The sequence below is a fragment of the Pseudophryne corroboree genome, chromosome 9 (genome assembly GCF_028390025.1).
Source record: "Pseudophryne corroboree isolate aPseCor3 chromosome 9, aPseCor3.hap2, whole genome shotgun sequence".
Classification (NCBI taxonomy): Eukaryota; Metazoa; Chordata; class Amphibia; order Anura; family Myobatrachidae; genus Pseudophryne; species Pseudophryne corroboree.
In genome coordinates, this window is record NC_086452.1 from 431,485,987 (window position 1) to 431,504,226 (window position 18,240).

An 18,240-nucleotide genomic window follows, 5' to 3' on the forward strand; every position below is an offset into this window, starting at 1 on the left:
TCAGGAACCGGCGAGGGGGAGACGTCTCGAATTCCAGTTTGTACCCCTGTGATACTACCTGCAGAATCCAGGGGTCCACTTGCGAGTGAGCCCACTGCGCGTTGAAATTTTTGAGACGGCCCCCCACCGTGTCCGAGTCCGCTTGTAAAGCCCCAGCGTCATGCTGAAGACTTGGCAGAAGCAGAGGAGGGCTTCTGCTCCTGGGAAGAGGCTGCCTGGTGCAGTCTTTTTCCTCTTCCTCTGCCCCGGGGCAGAAATGAGTGGCCTTTTGCCCGCCTGTACTTATGGGAACGAAAGGACTGAGTTTGAAAAGACTGTCTTTTTCTGCTGAGGTGACCTGGGGTAAAAACGTGGACTTTCCGGCCGTTGCCGTGGCCACCAGGTCCGATAGACCGGCCCCAAATAACTCCTCCCCTTTAAACGGCAATACTTCCATATGTCGTTTGGAATCCGCATCCCCTGACCACTGTCGCGTCCATAACGCTCTTCTGGCAGAAATGGACATAGCACTCACTCTTGATGCCAGGGTGCAAATATCCCTCTGTGCATCACGCATATATAGTAATGCATCCTTCAAATGCTCTATAGTTCGTAATATACTGTCTCTATCCAGGGTATCAATATTTTCAGTCAGGGAATCCGACCACGCCACTCCAGCACTGCACATCCAGGCTGATGCGATTGCTGGTCGCAGTATAACACCAGTATGTGTGTATATACCCTTCAGGATATTTTCCAGCCTTCTATCCGCTGGTTCTTTGAGGGCGGCCGTATCAGGAGACGGTAACGCTACTTGTTTAGATAAACGTGTGAGCGCTTTATCTACTCTAGGGGGTGTTTCCCAACGCGCCCTAACCTCTGGCGGGAAAGGGTATAGTGCCAATAATTTATTAGAAATTAGCACTTTTTTATCGGGGGAAACCCACGCTTTATCACACACCTCATTTAATTCATCTGACTCAGGAAAAGCTACTGGTAGTTTTTTCACTCCCCACATAATACCCTTCGTGTGGTACTTGTAGTGTCAGAAATGTTCAATGCCTCCTTCATTGCCGTGATCGTGTAACGTGTGGCCCTACTGGACATTACGTTTGTCTCCTCACCGTCGACACTGGACTCAGTATCCATGTCCAGGTCTGTGTCGACCCACTGAGGTAACGGGCGTTTTATCGCCCCTGACGGTGTCTGAGACGCCTGGACAGGCACTAATTGATTTGTCGGCTGTCTCATGTCGTCAACAGTTTTTTGTAAAGTGCTGACATTGTCACGTAGTTCTTTAAATACAACCATCCAGTCAGGTGTCGACTCCCTAGGGGGTGACATCACTAATACAGGCAATTGCTCTGCTTCCACATCATTTTCCTCCTCATACATGTCGACACAATCGTACCGACACCCAGCACACACACAGGGAATGCTCTGATAGAGGACAGGACCCCACTAGCCCTTTGGGGAGACAGAGGGAGAGTTTGCCAGCACACACCAGAGCGCGCGATATATATATATATATATATATATATATATATATATATATATATATATATATATGGATAACCTTATATAATTGTTACTCCCTTTTATAGCGGCTGTTTATAATTTAGCTGCCAATAGTGCCCCCCCTCTCTCGTTTTTACCCTGATTCTGTAGGGACTGCAGGGGAGAGTCAGGGAGCCGTCCTTCCAGCGGAACTGTGAGGGAAAATGGCGCTTGTGTGCTGAGGAGATAGGCTCCGCCCCTTCACGACGGCCTTATCTCCCGCTTTTTTCTGGAAAACTGGCAGGGGTTAAATACATCCATAAAGCCCAGGAGCTATATGTGATGTATTTCTTTTGCCATCCTAAGGTATTTCTGTTTTTATTGCGTCTCAGTGACCGGAGTGTGAAGTGTGCTGAGAGCAATGGCGCACAGCTGCAGTGCTGTGCGCTACCTTAGTTGAAGACAGGAACGTCTTCTGCCGCCGATTTCACCGGACCTCTTCGTTCTTCTGGCTCTGTAAGGGGGCCGGCGGCGCGGCTCCGGGACCCATCCAGGCTGAACCTGTGATCGTCCCTCTGGAGCTAATGTCCAGTAACCTAAGAAACCCAATCCACTCTGCACGCAGGTGAGTTCATTTCTTCTCCCCTTAGTCCCACGATGCAGTGAGCCTGTTGCCAGCAGGACTCACTGAAAATAAAAAACCTAAAATAAACTTTTACTCTAAGCAGCTCAGGAGAGCCACCTAGCATGCACCCTTCTCGTTCGGGCACAAAAATCTAACTGAGGCTTGGAGGAGGGTCATAGGGGGAGGAGCCAGTGCACACCAGCTAGTTCAAGCTTTTACTTTTGTGCCCAGTTTCCTGCGGAGCCGCTATTCCCCATGGTCCTTACGGAGTCCCAGCATCCACTTAGGACGTTAGAGAAATAAAAGATAATCCAAAACCTACATATAGGCTTGCCATAATATCCCTTTAATCCGTGTGATTTACACAGGTTCTGTGGCTGGCTAAATTCAAGCCTACATTTCAACCCGTTTTAAATCGACCACAGAACCTGTGTAAATTATAGATGTTCCAAATGAAAGGGATATTATTGGCAAGCCTACCTATATACATTGACGGTAGCTACCACGTTGTTCCAAGTCTAAAGGACTAGCGGCCCGTGGATTGACGGGCTCCGTTCTTAAATACTGAGACGGTCCATAACACAGCTGCGCTCATTGCATGCAGTTTCACAGACCACCAATGCAGCTTTGTGTGGGGAACGGACCCTATTTAAAAGATAAAAGCAGCTTACACTCATTTTACAATTTAGGATTTATCTATTTTTATTTTGAGGTGCATATTTTTGATAAAAATGTACTCCATCACTTATAACATAAATATTTATTGCTTCATATGAATACTGTATTGAAAGCCCAAAGCATTCAGTTTTACACACAGAAAATTATACAATTAGATAACGTTGCACAAAGGCAGTGAACACTCGTTAACATCCTACAAAATCTACTTTACCGAAATTTAAAAATTCTAAATATCAAAAAGCTATAAGTTGGAGAAACCAGTATAAAGACGGCAGCCAGCAATTGTGACGCGCAGAAACTATGCAGCGTGATGTTGAGAGCAATAATTGTGCTTTAAAGCCGGTCGTAGATGTTATCGATCACTGGCTGTCAAAAGGCGGAGGGGAAGAAAAAAAAAAAAATTCAGTTCACTTTAAAAATGTTATACAAATCATGGTATTTTCAATGCACCTCAAAAAAATGCCAGACATTCAGTCTAGGTACATAAGTCAATATAGAACCTCTCAATACAGCTGAGCAAAGTAGCAATGGAATTGCATACATCAGTATAATTCTTAGATAAGAAACAAGAACTTCTGGTAGTCACAGATCTCTGAACTCAAGCGATGAAAGAAAAATATAGTACCCTTTGAGTGTTTCTGAAACCAGGTTTGCAAGTAGCTACCCTTACCTGTAACCTGCCAGCGACTGTCAACCGCAGTCGCTATTAAGCGCATTTTCTCATAAATAAAAATTAACACGTTTATATTATAGAAAGAGTTAATGCAGAAGGGGGAAAAAAAAAATGGTTCAGTCTCTTGGAATGTTAAACTTTGCAACTTCGTAACTCCGGAAGGAGAGTCTTAAACGCTGTAAGTGCACCTTTTGCCTAAACCAGGAACCCATAGCAGCCGGAGTGCCACAGGTTGCCCACCCCTAGCCTAAACTATGCCAAGGCAGTCACCTGTACACGACAATGCAATTCATCGAGCCACATGCCTTAGTGAAGGCATGAGTTTATAGTGAATTCTTAGGCTGCCTTTTCCACTAACGGATTCTGCAAATACACACGACCGACTCCACTGGCACTAAGCGGTGGGTACACTTTAGTATAGGTTTGGATGAGGTCTATCCTAGTACATTCACTGCCAAAGAAATAAGCGTGGGGACAACAGGAAACATTTGTTCCTATACAAATAGGGAAAAAAAAAGTTTTAACTAAGATTAAAGTTTCATTAAAATCAATCTTCAAATGAAAAAAAAAATAAAAAAAATAAAAAAGGAACGAGACGCCATATAGATTTGATTTTAATTTTTAACCAAAACGTGGAAACCTTGAGAAGAAAAAAAAAGAAAAAAAGAAAAAAGGGTTGTCAAAATTATAACCTTCCAGTTTAAAAACTCTTTCAAAATAATAATAATAAAAAAAAAAAAAAAAAAGGAGTCTATATACTGACCACTGATTTGACCAAACCAAGAACTCAGCGTCGAACAGAACCTGGAGGGTGGAAAGGTTCACAGTTCTGAAACGGAGGAGTAAATCGCAGTTTCTATTCCAGAAAAGTTTGCATTTCACAACCTGCCTTTTGTAAAACTAAAAGGTCCACTTTATTAGGTAAAATTTGTATACAGTGTAAAAACAGAACTGTCTGGAAAATACTGTGTCTATAGGTGTCAGTGTAGTTAGTCTTGTTCCATAGGTTCCTCTGCTACATCTGTGGCCTCCTCGCTGTTTTCCATAGGGGACTCAGTGGGGATTTCAGGGGACTTTTCAAAAGTTCCCGGGTGCTCTGTTTCACTGCACTCCGTGTCGGCTTTGTCTGTGGCGGTGGTGTCGTCGGCTTCCTCGCTTGGCAGAGCGCACTGCTCCTCAGTCTGTTCCGATTCCTCCATTTGGTGAGATTCCTCGGGGTTATCTTCACAGGTGGTTAAGGAATCGCTGGTTTGCTTGTCCTCCACTTCGGCCGCAAACTCGCCTGATGTCATAAGAGACTCTGCAATGTAAGATGCACAATGAAAAGCTGGTAACGGAATGAAGACAACATTTCAACAAGGCCTCATATGCTATAGACTACTATCTGTACTCATCTCCTGGTCCACAGCACTTAGGACAGGGATGTACAATGTACGCAGTAGTTGACTGGACACACCGGTCACAAATCCAGACCACTGATGCATACAGTAGACAGCATCTGGAAAGAAGAGTTGCTCTTCCCATGTTAGCATCTCTCTCCAGGGTATACAAGTAACGGTGGGGGTTCTGAGGCACAGAAGAGGCCTTCAGAAGGAATACATGAGGAGAGTCTGCCAAAATAGCAGGGTTGCCCGAGAGCGGAGAAAGGGTAGGGCACTACAGGTGTGATGGTGTGATATTCCGTCCACATTACACATCAACTAAATCATCCTACACTGTGGAGGAGGGGCGGTGGTGGTGGGTGTTTCAATTAGCCACGAAATTGCGGCAATTTACCACGAATGCCGTTTTAACTACGATAAGTCTGTTTTCACGGGTATGCGCGGTCTCCTGATTTGCCCTATTCATATGCAAATTAGCAAACACGGTATTGTAGTGAAAATTGGTGGCGAAAATTAAAAATGGGTAAATCTGTCCGTACCCCCCCCCCCCCCCCCCCCCAAAAAAAAAAAAAAAAAACTAAACTAACATCGGATAACAGTATATGAGTTTATTATTGGTTATAATAAACATATTTCTGCTACTTAAATTGGGTCAAATGGCTGTTACATGCATTTTTTTTTTTAATGGAAAAAAAAAAATGATTGAAAGAAAAAAAAAAATTCAGCAAAATAAGTGCTAAACTTAAACTTGGGGTACATAAAAATGGGTACAAGTATATATTTTGGGTCATTTTAGGGGACTTTTAGACGTGCAGATAGACAGATTACTCCTATTTCCACCTTTTTTTTTTTAAAACACTTGTCCCACTCATAAAGCACCCAAATATACTTGTCCTATACTTTGTACCCCAATTTCCATAATTTTTCACTTTTTTACCCCAAAAATGACATGTCATTATTGGGCAACTAAAAAAATGAAAATCTTTTAATTGCCTAATTAGTCATTCAGTGGGTTGTCCCAGGGGTTCGGAACCAAATCCCGATGTTTTCGCGGACAACTGATCAGGTGTTTGGCGAAATTACCACGAATCGCAGTAATTTTGCCCCTTGTGTCAGAAAACTAAACCTGTGTACCTGTTGTGACAGTTAGACCAAGAGAATGAGAATCATCATCCTTTATAACCTTCAGCATATTCTATGCTGGCCAACAAAAGTTCTTTTACTGTGTAAGTTTGGAATGGAAAACAAGCAGCAGCCTAAACCCTCACCAACAGAGGCACAGCCTCCACCATAATGGAAGTGCCTAGCGCAGATTCACATACACTGATCTCTATGTAGGCGTTTCAAGGGGAGTAACGGATATGTTCATCTTTGCCTTTTCACCAGCTGCAAGCAATGGGATGTGCCTTACAAGGATTACTCAACTTTATTAACCGAATATGTTGGGAAATGTTTATCAGGTACCATCTCTCCAATATATGTCAATTTACTAAAAGCTGATACTCCTAAAAGAATACTAAGCAACTCAATAGGGGGGAGAATTGTTTTCCGGGCACAATTAATTTGTCCCGCCCAGCGGTGACTAGTGCCGCTTGTGTGCACGTTAGTACCAGGTTTAGCTGTGCAAAGCAAGTAAACCAGTCTAAAGCACCGCTTTGGGTGCCCAAAGTGCCAATTCAGCACACATTCTGGCTCACGCCTCAGGAGGCTGCGATCTGAAAAATGCCCCCCCCCCCCCACACACACACACAGCTGTTCGCATACAAACAGAGCAACAATTGCATTTCTCCATTCAGCGCCATCTAGTGGCAGCCTTGGGGTGAAACAAATGAATCGCCCCCCAATGTGCATTTAAATGTTTGAATAAGGAGATTTATGGTAGACTTACCATTGTTAAATCTCTTTCTGCGAGGTACACTGGTTTGCACAGGGAATAACATCGGGGTGTAGAGGCACCAACAGGCTAAAGCTTTGACTGTTCCCAGGATGCATTGCACCGCCTCCTCTATAACCCCACCTCCAGGCACTGGAGCTCAGGTTTGTTAACCAGTCCAATGCAGTAGCAGGTAAGAGACGGTAGATGTTAGTCACATAGAACCACATTCTCACGGCAGGAGAAGGGACCAGCGGCTAATGCCCTATAAACCGAAAGAAGCTAAGTGCGTCAGGTTGGGCGTCCTTTGGAAGCCAGTGTACCACGCAGAGAGAGATTTAACAATGGTAAGTCTACCATAAATCTCCTTTTCTGCAGCGGGGTACACTGGTATTCCACAGGGAATAACATCGGGGATGTCCTAAAGCAGTTGGGAGGGGACGCACTGTAGCGGGTACAAGAACCTGGCGTCCAAAGGAAGCATCCTGGGAGGCGGAAGAATCCAAGGCCTAGAACCTGATGAACGTGTTCATAGATGACCACATAGCCGGCTCGCACAATTGTTCTGCGGACACGCCACGACGGCCCGCCCAAGAAAGTACAACCGACCGAGTAGAATGGGCTTTGATAGCAGCAGAAGCTGGAAGTCCAGTCTGCGCATAAGCTTGTGCAATCACCATTCTAATACATCTGTCCAAGGTCTGCTTATTCGCAGGCCAGCCACATTTTTGAAAACCAAAAAGTACAAACAGGGTATCTAACCTCCTGATAGAGGCAGTCCTGTCTACGTAGATACGGAGAGCCCGTACCACATCCAAAGACTTTTCTTTGGAGGACAAACCAGAAGAGTTGAAGGACGGAACCAGAATCTCTTGGTTAAGGTGGAAAGATGACACCACCTTAGCAAGATAACCTGGGCGAGTTCGAAGAACTGCCCAGTCGCAATGAAATATCAGAAAGGGTGGACGACAGGAAAAGGCTCCTAAGTCCGAAACCCTTCTAGCAGAGGAAATAGCCAATAAAAACAGGACCTTGGCTGTGAGTAATTTAAGGTCCACAATCTCAAGAGGTTCAAATGGAGACTTTTGCAGGCATTCAGGACAACAGACAGATCCCATGGAGCCACAGGTGGGACATAGGGAGGCTGAATCTGTAACACACCCTGAGTGAATGTATGAACATCAGGGAGACACGCAATTTTCCTGTGAAACCACACCGACAAGGCAGATATGTGAACCTTGCGGGAGGCCAGGCGAAGTCCCAAATACAGACTTTGTTGCAAGAATGCCAAAAGTCTTGGAGTACTAAACTTGCATGCATCATAATTCTTAGCAGCACACCAGGCGAAGTAAGAATTCCAGACCCTGTAATAAATCCGTGCAGAAACCGGTTTATGGGCCTTTAACATGGTTTGGATAACCGCCTCAGAGAATCCTTTGGCTCTCAGGAGTGAAGCTTCAAGAGCCACGCCGTCAAAGCCAGTCTGGCCAGGTCCGGGTAGACACAAGGGCCCTGAATGAGGAGGTCTGGGCGTTGAGGAAGTAGAAGAGGAGTGCTCTATCGATAGACCCTGCAGGTCTGAGAACCAATGCAGTCTGGGCCACGCTGGAGCTTGAACTTCCGTAGTACCCTGGGTAGGAGTGACACTTCAGGGAACAAGTATGGCAGACGAAAGTTCCATGGAATTGCCAGTGTGTCCACGAATGCTGCTTGAGGATCCCTTGACCTTGATCCGAAGACCGGAACCTTGTGATTGTGTCGAGACGCCATCAGGTCCACATCTGGTAGGCCCCACTCGTCTACTAGGAGTTGAAAGACTTCCGGATAAAGACTCCACTCTCCGGCGTGAACGTCCCGACGACTGAGAAAATCCGCTTCCCAGTTGAGGACTCAGGGAATGAACACTGCCGATATTGCTGGCAGATGGAGAGTTCCGCCCACTGGAGGATTTTTTATACTTCCAGCATTGCCATGCGGCTTCGAGTGCCACCTTGATGATTTATGTACGCCACCGTGGTGGCGTTGTCCGATCGTACCTGAACAGGCCTGTTCTGTACCAGAGGCAGGGCAAGTGTTAATGCATTGAACACTGCCCTTATTTCCAGAATGTTTATGGGGAGGAGAGACTCCTCCTTGGTCCACTGACCCTGGTGAGTGTTGCTCCAACACTGCGACCCAACCTCTCAAACTGGCATCTGTTGTCAGCAAAACCCAGTTGGAGATCCAGAATGGCCAGCCCCGGCTCAACTGTCGGTCCTGTAGACACCAGCTCAGTGACAGACGGACCTCCGGAGTCAAGGAGATTATTTGAGACCTGATCCGCTGAGGCCAGCCATCCCACTTGGAGAGGATCAACCTCTGTAAAGGGCGTGAATGAAATGGAGCATACTCCACCATGTCGAAAGCCAACATCATGAGGCCTAGTACTTGCATTGCAGAGTTTAATCGACACTCCTGGGCGAGAGAGGAAGTATCTGATTTTGTCCTGGAGTTTCAGGACTTTCGATGGAGACAAACAATCTGATTGTGTGTGTCCAGTAGAGCTCCCAGGTGCACCATGCTCCGAGCAGGGACCAGAGAGAACTTTTTCCAGTTGATGAGCCACTCGTGGGCTTGTAGGAACTGGACCGTCAGTTCCAGATGACTGAGGAGAACAGTTTGGGAGTTCGCAAGGATCAGCAAATCGTCCAGATACGGTAGGATCCTGATTCCTTGACGGCGGAGATGAGCCGCCATTACCTTAGTGAAGATCCGAGGAGCCATGGTCAGTCCAAAACGGCAGAGGCTGGAATTGGTAATGTAGGTTGCCAATAGCAAACCGCAGATATTGCTGATGCGATATGGCAATAGGTATGTGCATATAAGCATCCTGTATGTCCAGGGATACCATATAGTCTTCGGGTTCCATGGCCAATACAACAGAGCGCAGCGTTTCCATCTGGAATTTGGATACTGTCACAAATTTGTTCAATGACTTGAGGTTGAGTATAGGACTCATTTGGCTTAGGAACTAGAAACAGGGTCGAATAGTATCCCCTGCCTCTCTGGGGCAGATGTACCAGCACTACCACTGCTGTATCCAGGAGGGATTGCACAACCAAGTGTAGAGGCTGCGCTTTCAGCAGATCCGAAGGGATAACCGTTGGGCAGAACTGGCGAGGGGAACGTCTCTGGAAAGACATTGCGTACCCGTGAGAGATGGCTTCCCGCACCCAGGCGTCCGAAGTGATCTTTAACTAGACCTGGGCGAACTGCAGAAGTCGGCCTCCCACCCTGGGGTCCCCCAGGATTGTTTAGGCTTGGGCTTAGTGCTCTTGGAAGCACGAGCCTGTCTTGTGTACGTCTGACCTTTCACTTTCCCTGTAAGTCGAAAGGAACAAAAAACGGTTCTCAGCCTTCAGAGCAGAGGGATTAGTAATGGGGAGACACGCAGTCTTAGCGGATGCCAATTCAGTGACAATCTTGTTTAGATCCTCCCCAAATAGGATGTCCCCCTTAAAAGGGAGAACCTCCAAAGTCTTTTTGGAATCCAGGTCCACCTTACAGGACCTTAACCACAAAATTCGGCAAGCCAATATAGACGTAGTAGACGCTTTGGCGGCCATTACACCTGCCTCAGAGGCCTCCTCCTGTATATATTGGGAGGCTGTAGTGATATAACACAGGTATTGTCTGGCAGTGTCAGAAAAATCCTAAGGTAGCTCCTCCTCAATTGCCTGAACCCATGCTTCAATTCCTTTCGCGGCCCAGGAGGCTGCTATAGTGGGGTCTATGTACAGAACCAGTAAGAGTGTAAACAGATTTCAGGCATCCGTCCGCACGCTTATCCATCCGTTCCTTTAGTGAAGTGATGGTGGTGACCGGCAGAGTAGATGATACCAAAAGACAGGCGACGTGAGAGTCCACCGACGGTGGAGTTTCCCACTTGTTACTCAACTCCGCAGGGATAGGATAACGAGCTAGCAACCTTCTGACGTTTGAACTTGTCAGGTTTCTTCGATGCAGTAGTAGGTTCAAATCTCAACATCTCTTTGGAGAATCAGCCTGATAGCCTCCACTAGGTCAGAAACATCAATCTGAGTTATAGAATCCTTGTCAGAAGCAACTGTATCAGTGTCTGACGGATCAGTATATTCCCCGTCTTCATCAGAAGAATTAACCGAAATATTTGTGGATTGTGAGGAGGAAATTGCCCGCTTGGATGGCCCCTGTAGGGTGTGGGGCAGGCTTTTGTCTAACCAGAGACTGATTAAATTGTTGCAGTTGGGTAGACAGGGTATCCGCCCAAGGTAGATGAACTACAGGTACAATATGTGGCTGAAATGACACAGGAGGCCCTACAGGTGGCGCAAGACGTGTCACAAGTGTATTCAGCATATTTGAGAATGCTGCCCACGGTAGTTCCTGATTAGCCACAACAGTTGCGGGTCGATTGGAAGGCGTATGGCACTCAGTGCCTGAACCATCAATTAAACCTTCCCCCTCAGTTAAATCCATGGCACTAGCGCTGCATGATGCACAAGCGTCCGCGGATTTCCCATCCTGTGTGGCAGGCATTGTAAATGTAGCCCTAGGACGTAACAGTACAATATAGCCAGACAAATATAATACCAGCAAATAACCCCCTGAGTTATGTGTCCGTAAATACAGAGCACAACAGACGATTTAAGCAGCATGAGGTGACTGAAAACACGGAAAATAAACCAGAAACTGTATATGCTGTGTAGCACTATATGACTAATGAACCCCCGACGCACCTTGTCCCCCAGGGTACAGAATATAGTGATAGCAAGAGGTGGGATACACAAAATGGAGACCCACTCAGCTACAGGCACACTCAGTCACATGTACAATGCAGAAATTATTACATATAAACAATAAAACTGCACTGGGCTAGTCAAATCACATATAGCAATATAGGACTATGAATATAACAATGTACAGTAACTACTGGATGTATACCACAGAATACTTGTACTAAATATTCAGATAGCAGTACACTTGTTCTTAACTAACACTGTCTAAAATGACATGTAGAATACTTAAGAGTCTGTAAATGCACAGCGCTGATGATGCAGGCGGCTTTGCAGAGGAGACAGTGCCCAGCAGTCATGGAGATCAGCGCAGATCTAGCCAAAATGGCGCCCAAACGCCGACAGGAAGTGAGAAAGAGAAGCAGCTCCGGGGCGGGAACACCAGCAGTAGATAGCGCCTGGAGCTGAAGGAGGGGCTACAGATCAGAGCCTTATCCCCTGTGCTGGTCTTCACCACCGGGTACTGTGAGGCCTAATATAGAAGGAAGGATTTTAACAAATCTGACCTGTGCCCCAAGCCCTGGTGGATATAGTGGGATCCCTGCCCGGCCACAGTGTCCATGCCAGCGTCGCGGTCCGTCTCCTAAGACCGCGACCGGACCACGATTTCAGCGGGTCCGATTCTGGGGGACCCTCTTACCTCCTCCCTAGAGTGCAGCCACGCGATCCAGGAAAGCAGCAGTGGTGTGTGTGCCTGATGGGAACCGGAGAGCCTCCGCTGCAAGTACCCGGCAACCAGGACGCGGGAGTATGCAGCGCTGCAGAGGGTGGTGGAGTCACAACACAGAATATCCGACTGACATTACTAGTGCTGTGACCCTTGAAGTCTTCTAAAATAAGAATTTACTTACCGATAATTCTATTTCTCGGAGTCCGTAGTGGATGCTGGGGTTCCTGAAAGGACCATGGGGAATAGCGGCTCCGCAGGAGACAGGGCACAAAAAGTAAAGCTTTACGATCAGGTGGTGTGTACTGGCTCCTCCCCCTATGACCCTCCTCCAAGCCTCAGTTAGGATACTGTGCCCGGACGAGCGTACACAATAAGGAAGGATTTATGAATCCCGGGTAAGACTCATACCAGCCACACCAATCACACCGTACAACCTGTGATCTAAACCCAGTTAACAGTATGATAACAGAGGAGCCTCTGAAAGATGGCTCCCTACAACAATAACCCGAATTAGGTAACAATAACTATGTACAATTATTGCAGATAATCCGCACTTGGGATGGGCGCCCAGCATCCACTACGGACTCCGAGAAATAGAATTATCGGTAAGTAAATTCTTATTTTCTCTATCGTCCTAGTGGATGCTGGGGTTCCTGAAAGGACCATGGGGATTATACCAAAGCTCCCAAATGGGCGGGAGAGTGCGGATGACTCTGCAGCACCGAATGAGAGAACTCCAGGTCCTCCTTAGCCAGGGTATCAAATTTGTAGAATTTTACAAACGTGTTCTCCCCCGACCACGTAGCCGCTCGGCAGAGTTGTAATGCCGAGACCCCTCGGGCAGCCGCCCAAGAAGAACCCACCTTCCTTGTGGAGTGGGCTTTTACCGATTTTGGCTGTGGCAGGCCTGCCACAGAATGTGCAAGCTGAATCGTACTACAAATCCAGCGAGCAATAGTCTGCTTAGACGCAGGAGCGCCCAACTTGTTGGGAGCATATAGTATAAACAGTGATTCAGATTTCCTGACTCCAGCTGTCCTTGAAATGTATATTTTTAAAGCTCTGACAACGTCCAACAACTTGGAGTCCTCCAAGTCGCTTGTAGCCGCAGGCACTACAATAGGCTGGTTCAGATGAAATGCTGACACCACCTTAGGGAGAAAATGCGGACGAGTCCGCAGTTCTGCCCTGTCCGAATGGAAAATCAGATATGGGCTTTTGTAAGATAAAGCTGCCAGTTCTGACACTCTCCTGGCCGAAGCCAGGGCTAGTAGCATGGTCACTTTCCATGTGAGATATTTCAAATCCACAGTTTTTAGTGGTTCAAACCAATGAGATTTGAGAAAGTCCAAAACAACATTGAGATCCCACGGTGCCACTGGAGGCACCACAGGGGGCTGTATATGCAGCACTCCCTTAACAAAAGTCTGGACTTCAGGAACTGAAGCCAATTCTTTCTGGAAGAAAATCGACAGGGCCGAAATTTGAACCTTAATAGATCCCAATTTGAGACCCATAGACAATCCTGATTGCAGGAAATGTAGGAATCGACCCAGTTGAAATTCCTCCGTCGGAGCACTCCGATCCTCGCACCACGCAACATATTTTCGCCAAATGCGGTGATAATGTTGCGCGGTTACTTCCTTCCTTGCTTTAATCAAAGTAGGAATGACTTCTTCCGGCATGCCTTTTTCCTTTAGGATCCGGCGTTCAACCGCCATGCCGTCAAACGCAGCCGCGGTAAGTCTTGAAACAGACAGGGACCCTGCTGAAGCAAGTCCCTTCCCAGAGGTAGAGGCCACGGATCTTCCGTGATCATCTCTTGAAGTTCCGGGTACCAAGTCCTTCTTGGCCAATCCGGAACCACTAGTATCGTTCTTACGCCTCTTTGCCGTATAATTCTCAATACTTTTGGTATGAGAGGCAGAGGAGGAAACACATACACCGACTGGTACACCCAAGGCGTTACCAGCGCGTCCACAGCTATTGCCTGCGGATCTCTTGACCTGGCGCAATACCTGTCCAGTTTTTTGTTGAGGCGAGACGCCATCATGTCCACCATTGGTCTTTCCCAACGGGTTACCAGCATGTGGAAAACTTCTGGATGAAGACCCCACTCTCCCGGGTGAAGGTCGTGTCTGCTGAGGAAGTCTGCTTCCCAGTTGTCCACTCCCGGGATGAACACTGCTGACAGTGCTATCACATGATTCTCTGCCCAGCGAAGAATCCTTGCAGCTTCTGCCATTGCACTCCTGCTTCTTGTGCCGCCCTGTCTGTTCACATGGGCGACTGCCGTGATGTTGTCCGACTGGATCAACACCGGTTTTCCTTGAAGCAGAGGTTCTGCCTGGCTTAGAGCATTGTAGATTGCTCTTAGTTCCAGAATGTTTATGTGAAGAGACGTTTCCAGGCTCGACCACACGCCCTGGAAGTTTCTTCCTTGTGTGACTGCTCCCCAGCCTCTCAGGCTGGCGTCCGTGGTCACCAGGATCCAATCCTGTATGCCGAATCTGCGGCCCTCCAATAGATGAGCACTCTGCAACCACCACAGAAGAGATACCCTTGTCCTTGGAGACAGGGTTATCCGCTGGTGCATCTGAAGATGCGACCCTGACCATTTGTCCAACAGATCCCTCTGGAAAATTCTTGCGTGGAATCTGCCGAATGGAATTGCTTCGTAAGAAGCCACCATTTTTCCCAGGACTCTTGTGCATTGATGTACAGACACCTTTCCTGGTTTTAAGGAGGTTCCTGACAAGTTCGGATAACTCCTTGGCTTTTTCCTCCGGGAGAAAAACCTTTTTCTGAACAGTGTCCAGAATCATCCCTAGGAACAGCAGACGTGTTGTCGGAATTAACTGGGATTTTGGAATATTCAGAATCCACCCGTGCTGTTTTAGCACTTCTTGAGACAGTGCTAATCCCATCTCTAGCTGTTCTCTGGACCTTGCCCTTATTAGGAGATCGTCCAAGTATGGGATAATTAATACGCCTTTTCTTCGAAGAAGAATCATCATCTCGGCCATTACCTTGGTAAAGACCCGAGGTGCCGTGGACAATCCAAACGGCAGCGTCTGAAACTGATAGTGACAGTTCTGTACAACGAACCTGAGGTACCCCTGGTGTGAGGGGTAAATTGGAACGTGGAGATACGCATCCTTGATGTCCAAGGATACCATAAAGTCCCCTTCTTCCAGGTTCGCTATCACTGCTCTGAGTGACTCCATCTTGAACTTGAACTTCTTTATGTACAGGTTCAAGGATTTCAGATTTAGAAAAGGTCTTACCGAGCCATCCGGCTTCGGTACCACAAATAGAGTGGAATAATACCCCTTTCCTTGTTGTAAAAGAGGTACCTTGACTATCACCTGCTGAGAGTACAGCTTGTGAATGGCTTCCAAGACCGTCACCCTGTCGGAGGGGGACGTTGGTAAAGCAGACTTCAGGAAACGGCGAGGTGGATCCGTCTCTAGTTCCAACCTGTACCCCTGAGATATTATCTGCAGGATCCAGGGATCTACCAGCGAGTGAGCCCACTGCGCGCTGAAATTCTTGAGACGACCCCCCACCGCCCCCGAGTCCGCTTGAGAAGCCCCAGCGTCATGCTGAGGCTTTTGTAGAAGCGGGGGAGGGCTTCTGTTCCTGGGAAGGAGCTGCCTGTTGCAGTCTCTTCCCCCTTCCTCTGCCTCGTGGCAGATATGAATATCCCTTTGCTCTCTTGTTTTTAAAGGAACGAAAGGGCTGCGGTTGAAAAGTCGGTGTCTTTTTCTGTTGGGGAGTGACTTGAGGTAAAAAGGTGGATTTCCCGGCTGTAGCCGTGGCCACCAAATCCGATAGACCGACACCAAATAACTCCTCCCCTTTATACGGCAAAACTTCCATATGCCGTTTTGAGTCCGCATCACCTGACCACTGTCGCGTCCATAAACTTCTTCTGGCCGAAATGGACATAGCACTTACCCGTGATGCCAGTGTGCAAATATCCCTCTGTGCATCACGCATATAAAGAAATGCATCCTTTATTTGCTCTAAAGACAGTAAAACATTGTCCCTATCCAGGGTATCAATATTTTCAATCAGGGACTCTGACCAAGCTACCCCAGCACTGCACATCCAGGCTGTCGCTATAGCTGGTCGTAGTATAACACCTGTATGTGTGTATATACTTTTTTGGATATTTTCCATCCTCCTATCTGCTGGATCTTTAAGTGCGGCCGTCTCAGGAGAGGGTAACGCCACTTGTTTTGATAAGCGTGTGAGCGCCTTGTCCACCCTAGGAGGTGTTTCCCAGCGCGCCCTAACCTCTGGCGGGAAAGGGTATAAAGCCAATAACTTCTTTGAAATTAGCATTTTTTTTTATCGGGGGCAACCCACGCTTCATCACACACCTCATTTAATTCATCTGATTCAGGAAAAACTATAGGTAGTTTTTTCACACCCCACATAATACCCTGTTTTGTGGTACCTGTAGTATCAGCAATATGTAACGCCTCCTTCATTGCCAAAATCATATAACGTGTGGCCCTACTGGAAAATACGGTTGATTCATCACCGTCGCCACTGGAATCAGTGCCTGTGTCTGGGTCTGTGTCGACCGACTGAGGCAAAGGGCGTTTTACAGCCCCTGACGGTGTTTGAGGCGCCTGGACAGGTGCTAATTGATTGTCCGGCCGTCTCATGTCGTCAAACGACTGCTTTAGCGTGTTGACACTATCCCGTAATTCCATAAATAAAGGCATCCATTCTGGTGTCGACCCCCTAGGGGGTGACATCCCCATATTTGGCAATTGCTCCGCCTCCACACCAATATCGTCCTCATACATGTCGACACACACGTACCGACCCACAGCAGACACACAGGGAATGCTCTTAAAGAAGACAGGACCCCACTAGCCCTTTGGGGAGACAGAGGGAGAGTTTGCCAGCACACACCAAAAAAGCGCTATATATGACAGGGATAGCCTTATAATAAGTGCTCCCTGTATAGCTGCTTTAATAATATAATTTTGCCACAATTTTGCCCCCCCTCTCTTGTTTTACCCTGTTTCTGTAGTGCAGTGCAGGGGAGAGCCTGGGAGCCTTCCTGACCAGCGGAGCTGTGTGAGGAAAATGGCGCTGTGTGCTGAGGAGATAGGCCCCGCCCCTTTTTCGGCGGGCTCGTCTCCCGCTCTTTAGTGGATTCTGGCAGGGGTTAAATATCTCCATATAGCCCCCGGAGGCTATATGTGAGGTATTTTTAGCCAAAATAGGTTTTCATTTGCCTCCCAGGGCGCCCCCCTCCCAGCGCCCTGCACCCTCAGTGACTGCCGTGTGAAGTGTGCGGAGAGGAAAATGGCGCACAGCTGCAGTGCTGTGCGCTACCTTAAGAAGACTGAGGAGTCTTCTGCCGCCGATTCTGGACCTCTTCTCGTTTCAGCATCTGCAAGGGGGCCGGCGGCGAGGCTCCGGTGACCATCCAGGCTGTACCTGTGATCGTCCCTCTGGAGCTAATGTCCAGTAGCCAAGAAGCCAATCCATCCTGCACGCAGGTGAGTTCACTTCTTCTCCCCTAAGTCCCTCGTTGCAGTGATCCTGTTGCCAGCAGGACTCACTGTAAAATAAAAAACCTAAGCTAAACTTTTCTAAGCAGCTCTTTAGGAGAGCCACCTAGATTGCACCCTTCTCGGCCGGGCACAAAAATCTAACTGAGGCTTGGAGGAGGGTCATAGGGGGAGGAGCCAGTACACACCACCTGATCGTAAAGCTTTACTTTTTGTGCCCTGTCTCCTGCGGAGCCGCTATTCCCCATGGTCCTTTCAGGAACCCCAGCATCCACTAGGACGATAGAGAAAAAGCTATTTTCAGGGTTGCCTGGAGCAGCCCCACCTGTTAGTGACCTGCACTGCAGGCACCAACTTACAAACTGAGCTCCAGTGCCTGGAGGCGGGGCTATAGAGGAGGCGGTGCAATGCATCCTGGGAACAGTCAAAGCTTTAGCCTGTTGGTGCCTCTACACCCCGATGTTATTCCCTGTGCAAACCAGTGTACCTCGCAGAAAGAGATTTAACAA

The 18,240-nt window shown here is 47.6% G+C and overlaps 1 protein-coding gene across 2 annotated transcripts in view; it reads right to left on the bottom strand.

Moving 5' to 3' along the window:
• Positions 1–2,777: 2,777 nt before the first annotated feature.
• Positions 2,778–18,240, bottom strand: part of PPP4R2 (protein phosphatase 4 regulatory subunit 2) — a 79,401-nt gene continuing 63,938 nt past the window's right edge. The window contains exons 8-9 of one of the 2 annotated variants that reach the window (XR_010187002.1): positions 4,216–4,752; positions 2,778–3,145 (exon numbers count right to left, since the gene is read on the bottom strand). Coding sequence is in view for 1 of the 2 variants with exons in the window: in XM_063941030.1 (XP_063797100.1) it covers positions 4,442–4,752 (311 nt within the window). In the remaining variant the exon portion in view is untranslated. Of the gene's footprint in view, positions 4,753–18,240 lie in introns of both variants that reach the window. The other variant, XM_063941030.1, reaches the window with a different exon arrangement.